Source organism: Pteropus alecto, unplaced genomic scaffold, assembly GCF_000325575.1.
Source record: "Pteropus alecto unplaced genomic scaffold, ASM32557v1 scaffold21, whole genome shotgun sequence".
Lineage (NCBI taxonomy): Eukaryota > Metazoa > Chordata > Mammalia > Chiroptera > Pteropodidae > Pteropus > Pteropus alecto.
Window position 1 is genome coordinate 22680215 of NW_006436282.1, and position 17674 is coordinate 22697888.

General features: G+C 42.2%; 1 protein-coding gene across 1 annotated transcript in view; it reads left to right on the top strand.

Moving 5' to 3' along the window:
• Positions 1-17293, top strand: part of CCDC129 (coiled-coil domain containing 129) — an 80402-nt gene extending 63109 nt beyond the window's left edge. The window contains exons 9-13 of the mRNA XM_006912113.1: positions 7265-7347; positions 7721-9016; positions 15494-15621; positions 16407-16518; positions 16988-17293. Coding sequence (XP_006912175.1) covers positions 7265-7347; positions 7721-9016; positions 15494-15621; positions 16407-16518; positions 16988-17293 — 1925 coding nt within the window. The remainder of the gene's footprint in view (positions 1-7264; positions 7348-7720; positions 9017-15493; positions 15622-16406; positions 16519-16987) is intronic.
• The last annotated feature ends 381 nt before the right edge of the window (positions 17294-17674 follow it).

Below are 17674 nucleotides of genomic sequence, written 5' to 3' on the forward strand. Positions count from 1 at the left end.
AAAGAGTGGAGTTTTGCATAGAGCACCCCCAGGCTCTGCCTCTGTTACCTGTTCTCTCCATAATATTAAGAGTGACTTGGCCCACAGCCAGAATGGTTTCAAAGCCATTGATACCACAAATAGACTTCAGGATGAAGATTAAAATTATCCTTGACAGGATGCAACCATGGTCCTAAATGAGCTAGGTCAAATTTCACAAGAATGCAAATTCAATCATTCATTTAGTTTTCAAAACATGTATTTCTTGATGTCAAAATAGAGACTGACCTCAGTCTGACCCAACTCAGGGAACACTGCTTCTGTGTAAACTGATGCAGCCTTAGGCTATGTGTATAGAACCCAGAAAAGCCCACCTCTGTTCCATGCTAGTGAGAATATATCTCAACCTCTGAATCTAGTTCTGATTTTACAGCAGACATTGTTAAGAGTTTTTTTTCAAGAGTACAAGACACAGATGGCCCAGAGATTCTGCCCTGTGAGGGCTGATTTAAAGGATCTGGGGAGATTTAAGCTTAAGAGAAACAGTCTGGCAAGTACAAGAGTGTGGCTTTGGGGGAGAAGGGGTTAGATGGTTCCATGGAGCAGAACTGTGTTGAACAAACAGGAAACACTAAGTAGATGAGGCTTAATATAAAGAAGCGTTTCTTGAAAGGTATGATATGCTATGAAGACATGGGATGAGTTCATGTCACCACAAGTGTGTAAGCACTAGCTAGATGGCCATGTATAAGGAATGTTCTGGAAGAGACATTGGGTGGTAGGTGCCACCTACCATCCTGGGGGGCCTGTGGACTTTGACTGTGGCCCCACAGAGAGGTTTTGTTTGTTCTACAAAACACTTAAAATGAATTTTTTTAAATGCCTTTGGGGGAACACACTCTCTCAAATCCAGACAACCTATACTGTTTGTTCCCTGTTGTCCAAAACCTAGCTTCTTCACCTACTTAATGCCACCTGCCCAACTCCTACAGACATTTCAGTTAGCATTGTCTGTAATGTCTGGTCCGGTTCAAAGGTAATTTTTGCTCGCGTGACTCAATTTCACCACAGAGCGGTCACAGAATGTTCTACCATTGGGGGACAGAAGACAGAGGAAGTTGGCAAAGAAATGGGTCAAGTACAATAGCAAAGAAAAGATGGAGAGAGTAAACCCCAAGTAGTCTAAGGGCGAAGCTCTTCTCTTGCTCGGTAGGACTCCGGCGCGCATCACGTCCCTAAAGACCCCTTTTCTTTTCCCTCTCCACTCATTTAGGTTCCGGCGCTACATGTTTTTCCCCCTGAGCCTCTGGGAACTCAAACTAAAGTGTGAAACTTGCCCCGTAGGATTCAGAGGCTTTTACCAACCCAGCTCGGAAAAGCAGCCCTTCCAGTTGACTTTTCTTGTGAGGTTAGCCACTCCCCAGACTCTGTGCCGTGGCTGGTGTACTGCTGCCACCTCGCGATTGTTCGCACAAAGTGCCCGAGGCATCTGTCTCCTCCCAGGCGGAAATGCTTCAAAAGGTGGAACAGCCAGTCCTTCCCAGGCAGGGTCCCCCTGAGCTGGCAGGGTAAAAGCTAACTCTGTGAAGAGAGTCCTGTGCTGAAAAGGTAATTTCTGATAAATGTTAATATTAATAACTGGATTCATTAATGACATTTACTATTAATAGTGATCGAGTGCTGATAGGTAAGACATTCTACAGCAAAAATTTATGTGTAGAATTATATCACCTTTTCCATGTGCATAAAGTCTTCCTGTAGATATTGGATATGACCCTCATCGCTACTCCCCAAGTAACATATTTTTACCATATTCTTTCTTTTCCTCATGAAGAAACAGACTCAGGGCACATAAGCGGCATGCCCAAGATTGCACAGCCTCTAAGTAGGAGAGTCAGAATCTGAACCCAAATCCGGCTCCAGATTTTCTAGATGACTCGCCTATGGATGTCACTGGATCTTGGTGTATATGTTGTAGGGAAGTGAGCCCCCTCAAGCTAAGGATGGCAGAGTGGGGGAACCAGCAGTTTAAGAGGCATGACAGATTCATGCAGGAGTTTGTGGTGGTCCAGAATGAGATCCACCTGGTAGTGGAGTGTTCAAATAATAAGTTCTAGCTCAGGGAAAAGGACTGGCCAGCTGAGGTGGGAAGCTCTAGTGGAGAAAAGAAGACTTGTGTATCTTTGGGCATTTCGGGTACCGAAGGAAAAACCCGTTAGAAGTGACAAGGCTTCTAAAGTTCTCCCAGTCTGGGGCTAGATAGTTTCAGGAGTCAGCTTGGGTTGGCCTGTGCATGTTGGTATTACTTGTGTTACTCTTGCCAGAGGCCATACTGTCGTAAGCCATGCCTGCCCTCCTATTACATATGAAGTGTGAGGGTGAGGGAGTGCTAAGTGATACACATTTGTATTTGTCGGTGTAATCATCTCTCATAGCCATCCTAGGCCAGGTGATTTCTCATCCTTCGTGTCATTTAATTCCTAGAATCCTAAAAGAATAATAAGAATTTGCAAACCCAATTTTGAGATGTTTATCTTCTAGTAGCTGAAAAGGTGGGTTTATAGGCAGGAAAGATATTTAGCCTCTCGAAGAAACTAAACTGTCAGTAAATTGGCCCACATCTTGCTTGGTGACTTTCTCAAAATGATTTAGATGCATGTGTTTGACTTCTAAAACACAAGATAAATAAGTCTCTACTCCTGAGAGAAGTACGCCCAATTCCACTATTTGATCTCACCATCAGAGAGAGACTCTCAAAATCTGGTCACCACAAATGCACTTAAATGAGTTTCAGAGGTTATTTTTATCTTTTCATTTTTGTTTTTGTGCTTTACACAAGTGCAGTTAACTAAAGGTAATAGTTATAAATATACCCTTTAGAAGAAATTATTCCTTCTACTTTTTACAGACCCTTTATATTTCTGGTTGTTTATTTGCTGGACCAACCAGCATATAGACCAATGGGCTCCAACATATAATTTCATTTTAGTGCTCTGATGTATAATTTCATCCTAGAATCACAAGAAGGAATAGCAGACATTTTACATGAAGATTATGTTCCAGAATAGCAGTTGCTTAGAACTCTCTAAGCAACTGGAAAGTTTAAATAATAATAATGGACCAGGACTTCTTCATAGCTTGTGGTGTGAGTCTTGCACCAAAACATATAGAAAGAGCAAGAGGTTCCAAAGTCTGTTTTGTCCATCCTTCAGCAAAGTTCGGCCCTCCTGTTGAATATCATTGGGTCCCTTAAGGTTTACAGAATGGGGATGGGGAGTGAGGGATGGAAGGCACTGCTCACTTGCTCTCTCCTCGCGACATGCTCTGTCCACTTGCAGAGGGGCTCTGGGGACGGAGTAGAAACAGGCTGTGGTGTGTCCTGAAGAACATAAAGGGAGCTTGGAACAGGAAGGTTGTGTGAAAAATTCTTGAGGATAAGCTGCCCACTCTGTAGGGATATTCGGTAGAGGGGCTCCAGCCAAAGTGGCCAGAGCCCTTTGCAGAGTACCAAAAACAAAACAAAAAAAAAAACCTTGAAATTCTGCATTGAGCTTTGAAAGGTTTCTGCCATAATCATCATTTATTTCGTGCCCATGGTTGATACGAGGAGGAAAATGTAATTTTTTTCTAAGTCTAAAAGGATCTGAAGGGTTTTAATATTGGCTAAATTAATTATAACAAGAGTAAGGAAGTGTTAACTGTCACAGAATATCATATAAATCATTGCGCAAGTTAAATATTGTACAATTTCCTATAATAAATAGCACAATGAGTGCACACTATTTCCTTTGACAACAAGTAAACAAATGTTCTATTACCCAGGTTAAAGACTCGATAAAATTGGGCATTGTGACAAAGGAAATTTTAAAAGGCAGTTCCTTCCATACAAATGAATCAATTTTATAACGAGCGTTTAATTTTTTTTAGTCTTCTAGGCATTTGTTATAAACCCCACACTACATTGTTATTAATTTTGTTTAAAGAGTCCATTACCTTTTCAAAGATTTAGATAATAAATCTTTAAAACTTACTCACAGGTTTTGTTTTTTTCTTTCAGTATAGATGTTAGTCCATTGTCTCCTCGCTTGGATTATTTCTGATGAGAAAACTGCTGCCTTCCTTATCTTTGCTTCCTCTGTCTGTAATGTGTCTGTTCTCTGGCGTATTTTAAGAGTTTTTTCTTATCATTGGTATTACATAGTATCTTTTCGATGTGCCTTGTTATAGTTGTCTTTATGTTTCTTATGCTTGGGGTGTGTGGAACTTCTTGAAACAAAGTTTTCTTTAAAAGATTTCATCCAGTGCTGCTCCTACTTTTCGTGATATTTCAGTTACCTATAAATTCTGCTACCCAGAGTGGTGCCACAGCTCAGTGATGCTCTTTTGATTTTTTAAATTTTTACTCTTTTTTTTTTTTTTATCTCTGTCTTTAATTTGGGATAGTTTCTATGGCTATGTCTTCAATTTCACCAATCTTTTCTTCTGCAATCTCTAAAATGTTTTTAATCCCATCCAGCATGAATGTTACCTAAGAGATTGTAGTTTTCACCTCTAGAATTTCAATTTGAATATATTTTAATATCTTACGATCTCCACTTAGCATATTTAATTTCTCTTCTAGCTTCTTGAACATATGGATTTTAGTCATAATTGGTGTTTTAATGTTCTTGTTTGCTAATTCTAACATCTGTGTCAGTTTTAGGTTGGATTCGATTGATTTTTCTTTTCTCTATGGGTCATATTTTCCTGCTTCATTGCATGCCTGGTATTTCTTGTTAGATGCCAGATAATGTGGATTTTACCTCGTGGGTGCTAGAGAGTACTATATTCCTATAAATATTCTTGAATTTAGGTCTGGGACACAGTTGAATTACTTGAAAATAGTTTGATCCTTTCAGATCTTGCTTTTAAGATTTGTTAAATGAGAACAATGCTCAGCACTAATTATTCCTCACTCTTGAGGCAAGACCCTTCTGAGTACTCTATCCTGCCAGTTATGAGGTTTCAGAATCTGGCTGGAATCTGGAGCATGCACTATTCCAGGCCTGGGACAGTGTTGGACACTGTGTTTTCTAATCCTTCCCAATGTTTCTTTCCATAATCTTTAGTGTTTTCCCACATGTATGAGCTGATGGCTACTCAACTGGATACTCAAGAGGGCCCCTCTAGAATTCCGTGTGCAGCTCTCTCTTCTCTCACCCTCCTCTGCCAACTTTAGCTGACTCAGTCTTTCCAGACTTTTAGTTCTGTCTCCTCAACTTGGGGAGTAGGCAGTTTCAGCCTGGGTTTATCCTCCCTACACTATGGCCTATAAACGCTCTCAGGGCAGGAAGCTGGGTGACCGTAGGCCTTGCATTATTCGTTCCTGCCTCTCAGGGACTGCTGTCTTTAATTATCTGAAACCATATTTTCATATACTTCTTGAAACCATATTTTCATATACTTTGTCCAGTTTTTTAGTTGTTTTTGGTGAGAGGAAAAATCTAGTTTCTGTTACTAGAAGCAGAAGTCTTATCTAGGTCTCTGACTGGTAAATATTTTCCATAATTTATCTATAACTATGTAACAAGAAGTAACACACATTGTTTCCTCAGAGCTTAGCTCGAATCTCCTCCATCTCTCTAGGATTCAGCTACTAAAAACTTACATCCTCTGAGTTTAGCTTTTCATTTTATTTGAAGCAAATTAATGAATATAGAGTTTATAAGTTTTAATTCTACAAAGCTAAGCTTCTTCCTAATTATATTGACTGTGAGGTGAGGTCGTTGGGATCTCGGCTGGGTAGACCACCTCTGGAACCATGTCTCCACCAACTGTCTTTGCCCAGATATGTGGACAGTTAAAGCTGGTAGGTGGCAACCTGATGGACGAGGGGCTGCAGCCCTTGTTAGCCCTTGAAGGATGGACCTAGAAAACATAAGCAGAGGCTGGATTGCTTCTTTGTTTTTTCCTTTGAACTCTTCTACAGCAGCTAGTTCTTCAAGCAAAGGCAACTTCCTTATCTCTCACTTCAGGAGCAGACATACAAGCATTACATCCACTGACCAACAGACCCACCCCCCAGATCCACGCCCAGTCTTTTCTTCCAAGACAAATAAGGCTCCTCCTTCTGTGTCTTGCATTATAAGGAGGCTACGTCCCAAACACCCTCCTCTCAGGAGACTTCCTATTCTAGCCTATACTGTAGTGTAGCTAGAAGCATTTCTCATTAGAGAAGAGGAAAAAACAATCCTACAATTTAATCTTTAGCAGATCGACCCCCTAGTAGCTAACCATTTCCCCATCCCCCTAACATAACCTCATGTTTATGTCAGAAGTTACAGACGGATTTAGAATTTAAAGATGCTCATGTTTACAGAGTCGTTAGCTGCCCATACATAACATCGTTCTTTCTCGGCCCCTTCCAGCCCCTCGATATGACAAGAGCAGCATCTAAACCCTGAGCATGGACTGGTAGTCATATAAATAGAGGCTATGTGGGTTAGCAATTGGTTCCTATCCAGCATTAGTAAAAAGAAAAAGAATATATATGTCTTAGTCCATTTGGATTGCTGCGACAGAATACCAAAGACTGAGTGGCGTAGAAACAACAGACATTTATTTCTCATGGTTCTGAAGACTAGAAGTCTAAGATCACGGCGCCAGCAGATTTGGCGTCTGGTGAGGACCTACTTCCTGGTCCATAGACGGTCATCCTCTAGCTGTGTCCATGGTGGTAGGGGCAAGAGAGCTCTCTGGATTCTCTTTTGTAAAGGCACGAATCCCATTAATAAGAGCTCAGACCTCATTACCACATAACCTCCCAAAGGCCCCACCTGCTAACATTATCACCTTGGGAGTTAGAATTTCCACATTTAAACTTGGAAGGGACACAAATATTCAGTTCATTGCAATATATATATACACAATCAGATATATCAATTTTGGGTTCGATCGTTTGTTAACATGATATTTAAGGCATATGCATTTCCTTCTGGAATTTCTTCCCCTTAGTCAAGATGCATCTCACAATCATCCCGTGAATTAATTTTATGACCTGTCAGTTCCTCTTCCTTTGTTTCATGTTTTACTCCATGTATGAGGAAACCAGTGACGCAATTTTCCATGGACTCTCTGCCATTTGAGGGGAAAAAAATCCTCGGAATCACCTGATCCACTTATACGTCCACGTAGGGGGCGTTTACTGAGGATCGACGCGTGCTGACACATAGAGGGTTCGATCGCAGTCTTGTTGTCCGTCTGTTTTCACTCCGCTCACCCCAGGCCTCCTCATCTCCCTCCCCAGGTGCCACGGTGAACAGAGCCAACAGCTGCCAGTCCGACAGCAGTGGATTTCTGGAGGAGCCACCAGAACCTCCGCCCCCGCAGGTAGGGGGCCCCCACAGGGTTGGGGTAGGATCGAAGGAAGTATAAGTTTACAGTGAGCTGCCACGGTGCTTAGGACACACAGGCCACAGACACCTGAGGGACAGGGGACAACGGTGTCACACTGCACAAGGCGCCGGAAAGCTCAGCATTCCTTTTCCTTTTATCTTCTTTGGATTTTGTTAGACAAAGAAATGGAACCTCATGGGAAGAAGGTCCCTGTTAAAGCAGTGAGCCGATGGAAAACTGAGTTCCTGACCCTTATCTCCAACTTCTAGGCTGGGCTATGATAAGGAAAAAAAACAAAAGCGCTTCTTAAACTGGTGCCTCCCCGACCTTCCTGACTCATTTGCCTTTCTCCCCGTTTCTTCCGCAGCCACCTTCCTGGCCAGGCAGCCAGGGTCCCGCTGAGAATGGATGTCCAAAGCCAAGGGGTCACAGCCAGCACTTAGTGTCATCCCAGGACCGCCAGCAAGAGTCGGACAAGCTTAATTCCAAGATTGTTGTGAGCACAGCTTTTTCAAGTCAAGACTGGAGTGTCTTGGAAGAAAAGGCTTCAACATCTGTGGTGGAGAAAGAGTCTCAGTTTGAGGCCATGGAGGGACCACCAGAACTGTTGACCCCAGACACAGCCACCATTGGGGGAGAACAGCCAAGGAGAGATGGCCGTCCGAGGCCGCAGCTGCCTGGGCCCCAAACGGAACATGAGGCCAGTGTAGGCATGGTTACCTCCAAAGAGGATCGTCTATTCAGGTTTATAATGACTTGTAGCACAGAAGTGAAAGATGGGTTTGTGAGGCCTGAGGGAGTTGGCGAAAGGTATGTGCAAAGCCACCACTGTGAGTCTCTAAGATCACCTGGAACTGATCATGTTCAAGGCCAGCTCCTTCCTGTTGACCCTGAGGCCCCAGGAGAAGCTGAACACAATAAACTCTGTCCTGACATCAACGACACCTTACCAACGTGGGAAGGTTTACCATGGCGTGTCCCCGAGCCCGGTAAAATCACACCCCATACAGTTGACCTTATTCAAGCATCCGACAAGTCCATCCCCCACCTAGATGAGCCGTCCGGAGTTACTACTCCCCAAGAGAAGCCGAGGTGCAGTGTTCTTAGTCAAACACCACCCGGGGCAGAATCTGAAATGGGAGACCTTCCTCCAAATGCTGACGTGAACACTGTCAGCTCCAAGTCAGTGACAGTCCAGATGTCCCCCAATCTGGCATTGGCTGCTCAGAATGCTGTGACTTTGGGGGCTGATTCTAGAAGAACAACTTTCAAATGCACTGTGTATGACCCTGTCACCACAACAGAACCAGGACTGTTGCAAGAAGCAAGACAGCTCACCGATGTTTCTGCTCAGATTTATAAATATGAGCCCAGGTCCTGGCATCACCATTCAGCTCCAAGTAACAGGGAGCAGCCCCTCACCAAATCTGTCTCTCTGGACACAGGCTTCCCTAGAATCTACCCCGTGGACAGCTGCCACGCCGTACCCACCCACTGCTGCCACTGTTATCATGACCACCCCCACTGCCACTCAGAGAGACAGAGCCCCAGCCCTGTGCCTTCAGCCCATAGGCATTGCCTATGCTCACACAGTCATCTGGAAGCCCAGTTCATGAAGGCTTTGAAAGTCCTTCAGGACACTACATTGAGGGAGCTGTGCTCTGTAAGTATTCACCTCTGCAAAGGTGGGGAGGCAGAGGCAGCAACAACAGACACCGCGGGGGTGATATTTGGCCTTCCTGTTCCGAAAGCGAGCTCTCAGAGCGTAGCTTTCCATTGCAGATCGGGAGTAATATTTGTGTAGTGCTTTATTGTTTACGATGGTTTTTCTCACTCGATACTTCCAATCGCCTTGTGAAGTATGGAAGGCAAATGTTATTACTAATTTCCATTTTACAGAGGGATAGAGAATCAAGTCATATGTGAAGTTGTAATCATTAGTGCATCTGAACCTCATCTCCAGTTCAATCGAACTGAACAATTCTGTCCTAAGTTCACTTGGCTGTACAATCTTACGCGAGCCATTTAATCTCTCTGTGCCTAGTTCCTGTTTTGTAAAATAGGGAGATTATTCATGCCACCGAATCAGAATTGTTTTAGGACTAAACGAGAGAAAGCTTGTGAAGCACAGCACACTCAGACCCTCAGCATAGCGCCTGGTCCATAGCAAGCCCTAGGCAATGTGACTTGTGAGGCTGTAACTCTTCTTGCCAGTTGTTGTTACTATTTTATTATTGTTCAGGTCTTGAATCTAGAGCTTCTCATGTCAAATAGACAAACTTTCGGTCTACCTTTGCTAAGCCTGTGTAAAAGCGGACATTGAGGTCACCGAGAACTGAGTGACCCCTATTCCCGTTCAGACCCTGGTAAAGCAACAAGCATTTAATGAGTCCTTTTGGCACCCCATCTTCAGTGATTCTCGAGGCAAAAAGTGATCTAAGCTATCAGGATTAGACGTTGATTAAAACATTAAGAGCATAACACGTGAAACTCTATCTATAAGGAGTGGAAAAGGGTGAGACAGAATGCAGGACTACAGCTGTTCAGAGTGGAGGGCAACTATGACTCCCTGAGCACCTACTGCCCGGTACCTGCCAGGTTATCTCCCTATCCTTTTAATTCCACAAATATTTATTGAGTGCCTATATTAACCACTTTATTGGCATTACATTATTTAACCCTCACTTTTATCCATGCCATAAATATTTATTTAGTGCCTACTGTGTGCAAAGTCCACCCTCTTCTACAGATGAAGAAACTAGAACTGAGAGGGTTCAAGTAATTTTCCAAATGTCCCCCCAGTGACCAAGTGGTAAGTCCAGATTCAAATGCTAATTTAGCTGACACTAAATTCTTGGGCAGGACACTCCAGGCAAAGCTGTGTCCAACTTTAAAATATCTAAATTTATTTGAGTATAAAAGTAACATGAGAAAATAATTATGCGAAAGATAAAACAAATTACGACATGGTCTTTCAACAACTAGACATCTACATAAATGTAATATAAATATAGAAAATAATTACATGAAAGATAAAATCATTGATTACATTATTTTTTCAAATTGCAAGACTCCCAAGAATCTGGGACATTTTTAAATGAGTCATTAACAGAGACTGAACTAGTAAAAGAAGGCGTTGAGATCAGTTCTGGGCATATTCTCCAAAAGTTCAGTGAGAGAAAAGTCCAAAGGCTAATATATAGCTGGGGTTCTTTGGCATTATCGAAAGACCCAGGTTCAAATCCTGGAGAATAATAAGGCATCATCTTCATCTTCATCACTGATATTTATTAAGGGACTTTAAATGCACTAAGGCAGTAGTTTTCAATTAGAAGTAATTTGCCTCGCTGACATTCGGCAATGTTTGGAGCATTCTGGGTTGTCACAACTGAGGAGGGTGCTACTATCTTTAGTGAGTGGAGGCCAGGATGCTGCTAAACACCCGATAATACACAGGACAGCCCCCACCACAAAGAGTAATCCGGCCCAAACTGTTGACAGTGTCAAGGTTGAAAAACTCAGCTCTAAGAGAATAAACATTTACTTGACCACATCGTTCATGGAGAAAATTGTTAGGGATAAGTGATAGCTGGAGGAGGTGATATTTTAAGAGGCTGGAAAAAAACGATTAAATCCTATAATTAGGTACTACAGTTTCCATGATGAAAACCAGGTTGTTGGTCTACTATGTCCTGATAAAAAAGATTATTTTTCTAATTTGCATTTTAAGATAAGCTTTACAAGGATATATAAATTAAACCACATTTAGTTTTATATCTTGTTAAAATAATGAAGTCTAAAAAAATGAAAATTGTGTTAAAAACTTCAGAAGAAATGGTCCTTTTAGACATACCCAATGTCATTCATTTAGTCTAAATGTTGCAGGTATTTATTCCAGAATAAGATACTATCACATCACCACTCTTAAAAACAATATAAATTACTTAATGATTGTGTTAAGAGAAATAACAAACATATATCTATAGTCTAAGAAGTTAGAAGTCTATTGCATCAAATTGTCTTTGGGAAGCACTCTATCATTTAATTTATTAATATTATAATCAAGTATCTATGGAAACAGCTGTATACTGATAATCAATTAGCCTATCATTTATTCAGTGGTATGACTACAAATGAAAAAAGAGGAAAGGGTAATTCAGCCTCCCAGGCACAAAATGAAACTCATCCTACCCAATGAGGTTATTTGGTGTGGTCGAGCCGATGGTGACAAGTCAGCACAGACAAAGGAGATACCTGAGTCCAGAGCGACTCGGTCGTTCAAAGGGTGGGTCTGACTACAGGTGCCAGGAAGATGCCTACTCCATCAGACAAACCATGCCATCCAGAAAGCATGGCTTATCAATTAGTGCAGCCCAGCAAAACCGTTAATATAAAAGATTTTATGTAAAGTGAAAAGGGTTTTAAGGTTTTGGGGGTATCCTGTGAATTTTTAGGGGCATGGTTCCAGGACTGAAAGAGTGAGTGGGCATGTGGCACCTGGGCACTAGTAACAGCCAGAATAAGGACTGCAGCTTCTGGGAGAAAACTTAGACTGGCAAGGGTAAGAGATAGACAGCTCAGGGGAAACTCTGACACAGGAACCCAGAGCCAGGTACAAGGTAAAGACTGAATCTTGGAGCTGGGTAGAAGGACGTGGTTTAGAATAGAAACAGAAAATTTAACCTGGGCCAGCTCCAGGGCTGAGTGACCCCTAAGTGTAGAGCAGAGCTCTCCCCATTCCTTCTACCTGGTGTCAAGAGACAGCCTTGGGCCTGAGTAGTCCCAGCTCTGTGGAGAGATCTGGTAACTGGAAATAGACAGTGCTGATTTGACTCTGTGACATATTAGCACTTCTGCAGAAAATACAGGGGCTTTGTGGCCCATCTTCAGACTCGTGCACAGGTTTTGAATAAGAGTTTGAATGAGTGCGCATGTATCATCCATGTCCTCTATTCCCCTGTACCATGTTGCTTTAAACTTCTCTCCTCTCAGATTTGCAATTATACAAAAAAAAAAAAAATGGTATTTTTACATCAAATTGATTTGGCATTATATACCTGCTGAAATGCATACCATATTGGGTTTTACTAGAAGACAATGCATTTCTCTTTATTTAGATTCAAGGAACCACAAAAAGACTCTCGAAGGAAACAATCAGAACGTACACACGTACGTGTGCATAGTTGTAGTCCTATCTAGGTATATACACATGCAGGGAAGCAAGTGAAAATATAGCGTTTCATTCATTCATGAGAAGAGGCTACTTAGATAAACTGAGAAACAAATTCAAGAACAAGGAGAAAAAGTGTCTGTCTGTAGTGAGTGAGCCCGAGTTTGTAAGTCCTGAAAAATATCCTAGAAAAAAGATAGCTAAAAGTTAAATGCTAGGTGCTAACTAGGGTTAGGAAAATTATTTATGAACAAATTATCTAGAAAATACATCATGGACCAAGTGGAGATTACAGGCAGAGGCAGACACCATCTCATATAAGACAATGGAAGCTCTGAGCAGGTGTTGAAACTAAGAGTACTTTTAGGTTAAAGACTCAGAAAAACACCTCCACCCCACCCCACTTCCATACAGTACGTAACAGTGCAGAGAAACACTTGACTGGTAAATGCCATTTTTGTGCTCTTGCGAATAGGTAATGGTTTATTGACATAATTAAATTCACATAGATAAGTGAATTCACGATGATTTGTTCATTTTAAAATATCCAGAAAAGAAAGCAAGATGTATCTGAAATAAGTTTTGGGGATGTTAGAGAATTCTTTTATAATGTTTGTGACTTAGATTTAAAGAAAAAGAAAAGCATACAAAGTTTAAAAGGTAATGTGAGCCAATGCAAAAGTACATTGTTTTTGGTGGCATCGCTCTTGCTGTTGAAGTTGCTTGTTCTAACGGGCTTGGGTCAGTCGAGAAGACCTCACATTATACTGTGTTATAACCCAGCTCTTATACTAGAAAAAAAAAAAAGAGTTCAAAATAGACCTTTTTCTTTTTTTCTTGCCTAAGTTTTCCTTTTTTCTGAAACTACTTCTATACCTGTTCTAGTGTTAAAATGTTTTTTCGTGTTTCGAAATGGCCAGAAGATGGCAGCGTTTGAGAATCTTCCACACAGTTCTCTCCTGAGAGCTACACACCCGCAGGGGTTCCTACATCCCAGCCCCCCCATACCTATGGATCCCTCCTTATTATTTCAGTTCGACAAGGAATCAAGAGCAGAATCCATCAAAGAAATAATTGAAGACACCCTGGGAAGAGGGGACTGAGGTTCTAAAAAATAAAAAAATAAAAAAATAAAATTCAGCGTTTATAATGTTCAGTCTACTTGAGCACCATATTTCCATGTCCTTGGCCTCAATGTCCCTAGAACATGGTCACCTTGTAGGAATCTACTAGGACCACTCAGTCGGCTCACTTCTAAGGGACAAATAACTTCTCTTTGTGGCCAGCCACACTGTAGTCCCTGCTGTGACTCAGTTATGGGGAAAGAAATGAACCAGGAGACCTAGGTTTGCGATCTGACTGCCATTTTTTGACCTTGGACAAATTGGTTAACCATTCTGTGTCAGAATACTTTATAAAAGAAGTCCTTCATGGTCTCTAAGATCTTTTCTGATTTTAGAAGCCATAATTGTCATCGCCTTTTAAGCCCTCTTTCCAACATCAATCATGCTTCAAACACTCTTCTAACTGATTCAAATGCACTCGCACCGAAGTTAAAGCAATTGGAGACTTTTGCTGTGCGACATATGTTCTTCGGTATAAAAATTAGAGTATAGAATCAAAACCAAACTCTCCAGAACCAAAATGTTGGAGAGTTTTTAATATAAAAACTACATTCTTGGAAAACATTTCCATTATGACAATTCCAATAAAAATAGCTATCAGTCTGCCAGGATCTTGGCCATTGGTTTTCGAAAGGGTGAGGAATCTGGAACTTCTTAGTAGCAGGGCTGGGAGGAATTAACATAGCGGTAAGATTGGTCTCCATAAAAGGTAGAAGAAGAAAAGTTTAAAAAAGGCCTGACTGTGAAATCAGTTTCCTTTAAGCCCCGCTTCATGCTCTCCACTTCCAGCTGATTGCTAGCCTATCTGCAAGGGATGCTGGGAAATGTAGGGTTTTTTTTTTTTTTCATGAGATACATTGTTCCCCTAAGATATTAGAATTTTGTTTGTAAGAATGAAGAGGAGAAAGATAGTGGGTAAGCAACTGGCAGCCTCTGCTACACTAATCAGGAAAGGCTTCTAAACCCATGGGCCTTGTAGAGAGAGCATTTGGCTCCGACTAGCATTGATATCACTCAAGGTCAGATGGGTAGAGATGCTGGGGTTTTGGATTATGGATCTATTTAAAGCATGATCCAACCTGGACTAGAAAACAAGGGATATCTGGTAAGAGCTCAGCAAATCAGCAGAGTGCCTGACAAATGGACTAGGCTTGGTAGCTGCAAGAATATATTTAAATAAAGAAACCAAGGCAAAAGCAAGTCATACAGAGAAAGTAAGATTTAAAGAATAATTCACATCACAAGCAATGAGGAGCAGGATTAGGAGGATAAATGGTTCAATTCTAGATTCCAATTCGTGGATGCATCGGTGCCTATCTATGCCTGCCTTACTCTGAACGGGCTTGTTAGCTGGCTGGAGATGATCCTGCTGATTTCAGCCACCAGGGACTGTGGTTAAGCTGAGCTAAGGTTAATAAAAAATATTCTAAGCAGACTCTCTGTTCAATATTACCGAGATTCAGAGTGAGGCAGGACTCAGAAACAAAGTTAAACGAGATAGATCCAACTTTTCTAAACACAAGCCCACACTCTGGCCCTTCCCTCCCCCCCTCCTCTGTCTACATCCCCCAATCCCTACCTCACCTAGTCCTCCAGACTGCCTTCCTGTTTCCAGGGCATCATGTCTGCAAGGGTCATCCAATGATTTCCGCCCTCCTGTCCCAACCAAGTACTGCTTCTAAGTTGCTCAGAGAAGCCAAAGGCTGCCCTCTCCCTGGTCTCTTTTCCCACACGTTAGCAGGAGGGGACATCCGTGAACCCAAGTGGGATGGCAGGCTCCGCCATGGTGAATTCTCACAGTGAATCAGAAAGGACTTCCTTCTCAGCTCTTTCTAATTGTTCTTAGTGCTCAGTCCACGAGATGGAGGCAATGAAGACGCTATGCCAGAGTTTCCGGGAGCATTTAGAGGAAATTGAGCCACCTCTTATAGGACAGCAGGCACTCTTTTCCAGGGACGTGTCAGAAGAGGAAAGGTAATTATCCAAGGGAGCCATAAAAGTAAGTAGCAGCCCACATACCTGGAGCAAAGAAAGGTAATCAGGGCAGGAGAGTTGAGCACTGGGGAGCAAGGCTAATGAGAAATTGGCCAGCTTCTCCTTGGCTTTCATGTTCTTGTTCTTGCTGTCTCAGTGGGAGTCTGTGAGAGCCATTTGCTAGATAACAACACCTACTCTTTAAAGCGGGGTGTCTGAGGTCAGAAGGTGAGCTGCAGCTGGAAGGAGGGGGTTAGCCAGCAAGAGACCTTTAATCAACATGAATGGGGCTCATCAAATGCAAATGTCAGGGTTTATTAGAGTTTCAAAAATCTGCATTATTTTCACATAGATTAAAAGTATGTGTCCCCAAAGTAGATTAGTAATTGCCTGAAGTTGAGGGGTAGGAATAGGGATTCACTGAGAAGGGGTGTGAAGGTTATTGGGGAGAAGGAAGTGTTTCAAAAATGCATAGCGATAGTCACACAACTTAGCAAATTTACTAAAAATCATCGACTTGTACTCTTAAAATAGGTAAACTTCATGGTATGTAAATTATTCTGCAATAAATTTTCTTTGAAAAAAATTAACAGTAGAGTTGTATAAAAAAAAAAAAAAAAAAGACCTGCCCTGGTAATACACCTATGTCTGAAACTGATACAAGTAAAGAAGGTGACATTCTCTTGTAAGAGATATCAAAGGAGTGACCTACGTTTTGAGAAGAACAATGGAAGACAGAACCTAGGGGTGACTTTGAAATTTTATTTTCTATTATTTATTCGCAGGAAGGAGGCCGAGCAACTGCAAAGTTTACGCGAGGCCCTGCGGCAGCAGGTGGAGGAGCTAGAGTTTCAGCTGGGAGACCGGGCTCACCAAATCCGAGAAGGGGCGCGATTGGTACGAGACACCGGGGTGGGGAGTTTGACCGTATCCGGCCCACCACAGGAGGGCTGCACTGAATGAGAAACCTGATTGTGAAGTCATTTCGGATGCTAGGGTTATGTGCCAACACCGTTCACTTAAGGATACAGAAACTGAAGCCCGGAGAAGTACGTTGTTTTGCTCAAGGCTACGTGGCTAGCCGATGGTGATTCAGGATTAGAGCTCGGGTCCCCTAACTCCCATGCTAATCTTCTTCTCTGCCCTGTAAATAAGAGATGAGTTTTATTAGCCCATTGTCCACACGAAACAAGAAACACAGCTTTTGACCAAATGTGGGCTAAGTCACGGCCAGAATCGGCTGCTAGTTCACAGAGCCCAATCTAGAGAATTCACTACCCATCATGCCTTTTCCATAAGTCTGAGCTAGCTGTTTGGTGTAAATATGGTAATTTGTCCATTCTTTTTGTTCTTGTTTTCCTTTCAGCAGCTTGAGCTTCTCACAGGAGAACTATCTGAACACTGTACGAATCTGCGTCAATATGACTGGTCAGAAGAAAAGAGTGGCCAGACTTCCTGCGCTAACATCCGCCCAGTCATGGTGCCTGGGGCTGCCTTTCCTCCCGATGATGGCCAGCAGGCGCCTTGCTCAGGTACAACCCATCTGGCTGCCTTTACTCCGCCCGTCTTGGAGAGCAGCACCAGGATGTCTCCTCCAGCTCAGGGAGAGTTAGGTCCTGCTCCTTTGACAAATTGTCTTATTGGAGAGAAGCATACAAATGTCTTCCACTAGATCAGAGTGGGTGTGGTGGCCTTCCTGCAAAATATAGGAGCACATTCTAGCCAGAGGAAGGATATCTAAATTTTCCCCAAGGAGAAGTATCTATCAACCCTTCATCCGCTATTTTTCTTTTAATATTCTACTCTGTGGTTAAACCCAGGAGGAACTCAGAATATTTTAATATTCATTTAACACAGAATAAGTGAGCACCTACTGTGTGCCTGGCATAGGGAATGTGTTGTTGGCCAAGGTATATACAGTAAGTCTTCACTTAATATCGTCGATAGGTTCTGTGACTTTAAGCAAAATGACATGTAATAAAACCAATTTTACCATCAGTTATACAATTGATATAAACAAGAGTTAAGTTCCTACTGCATCTCATCAATGCTG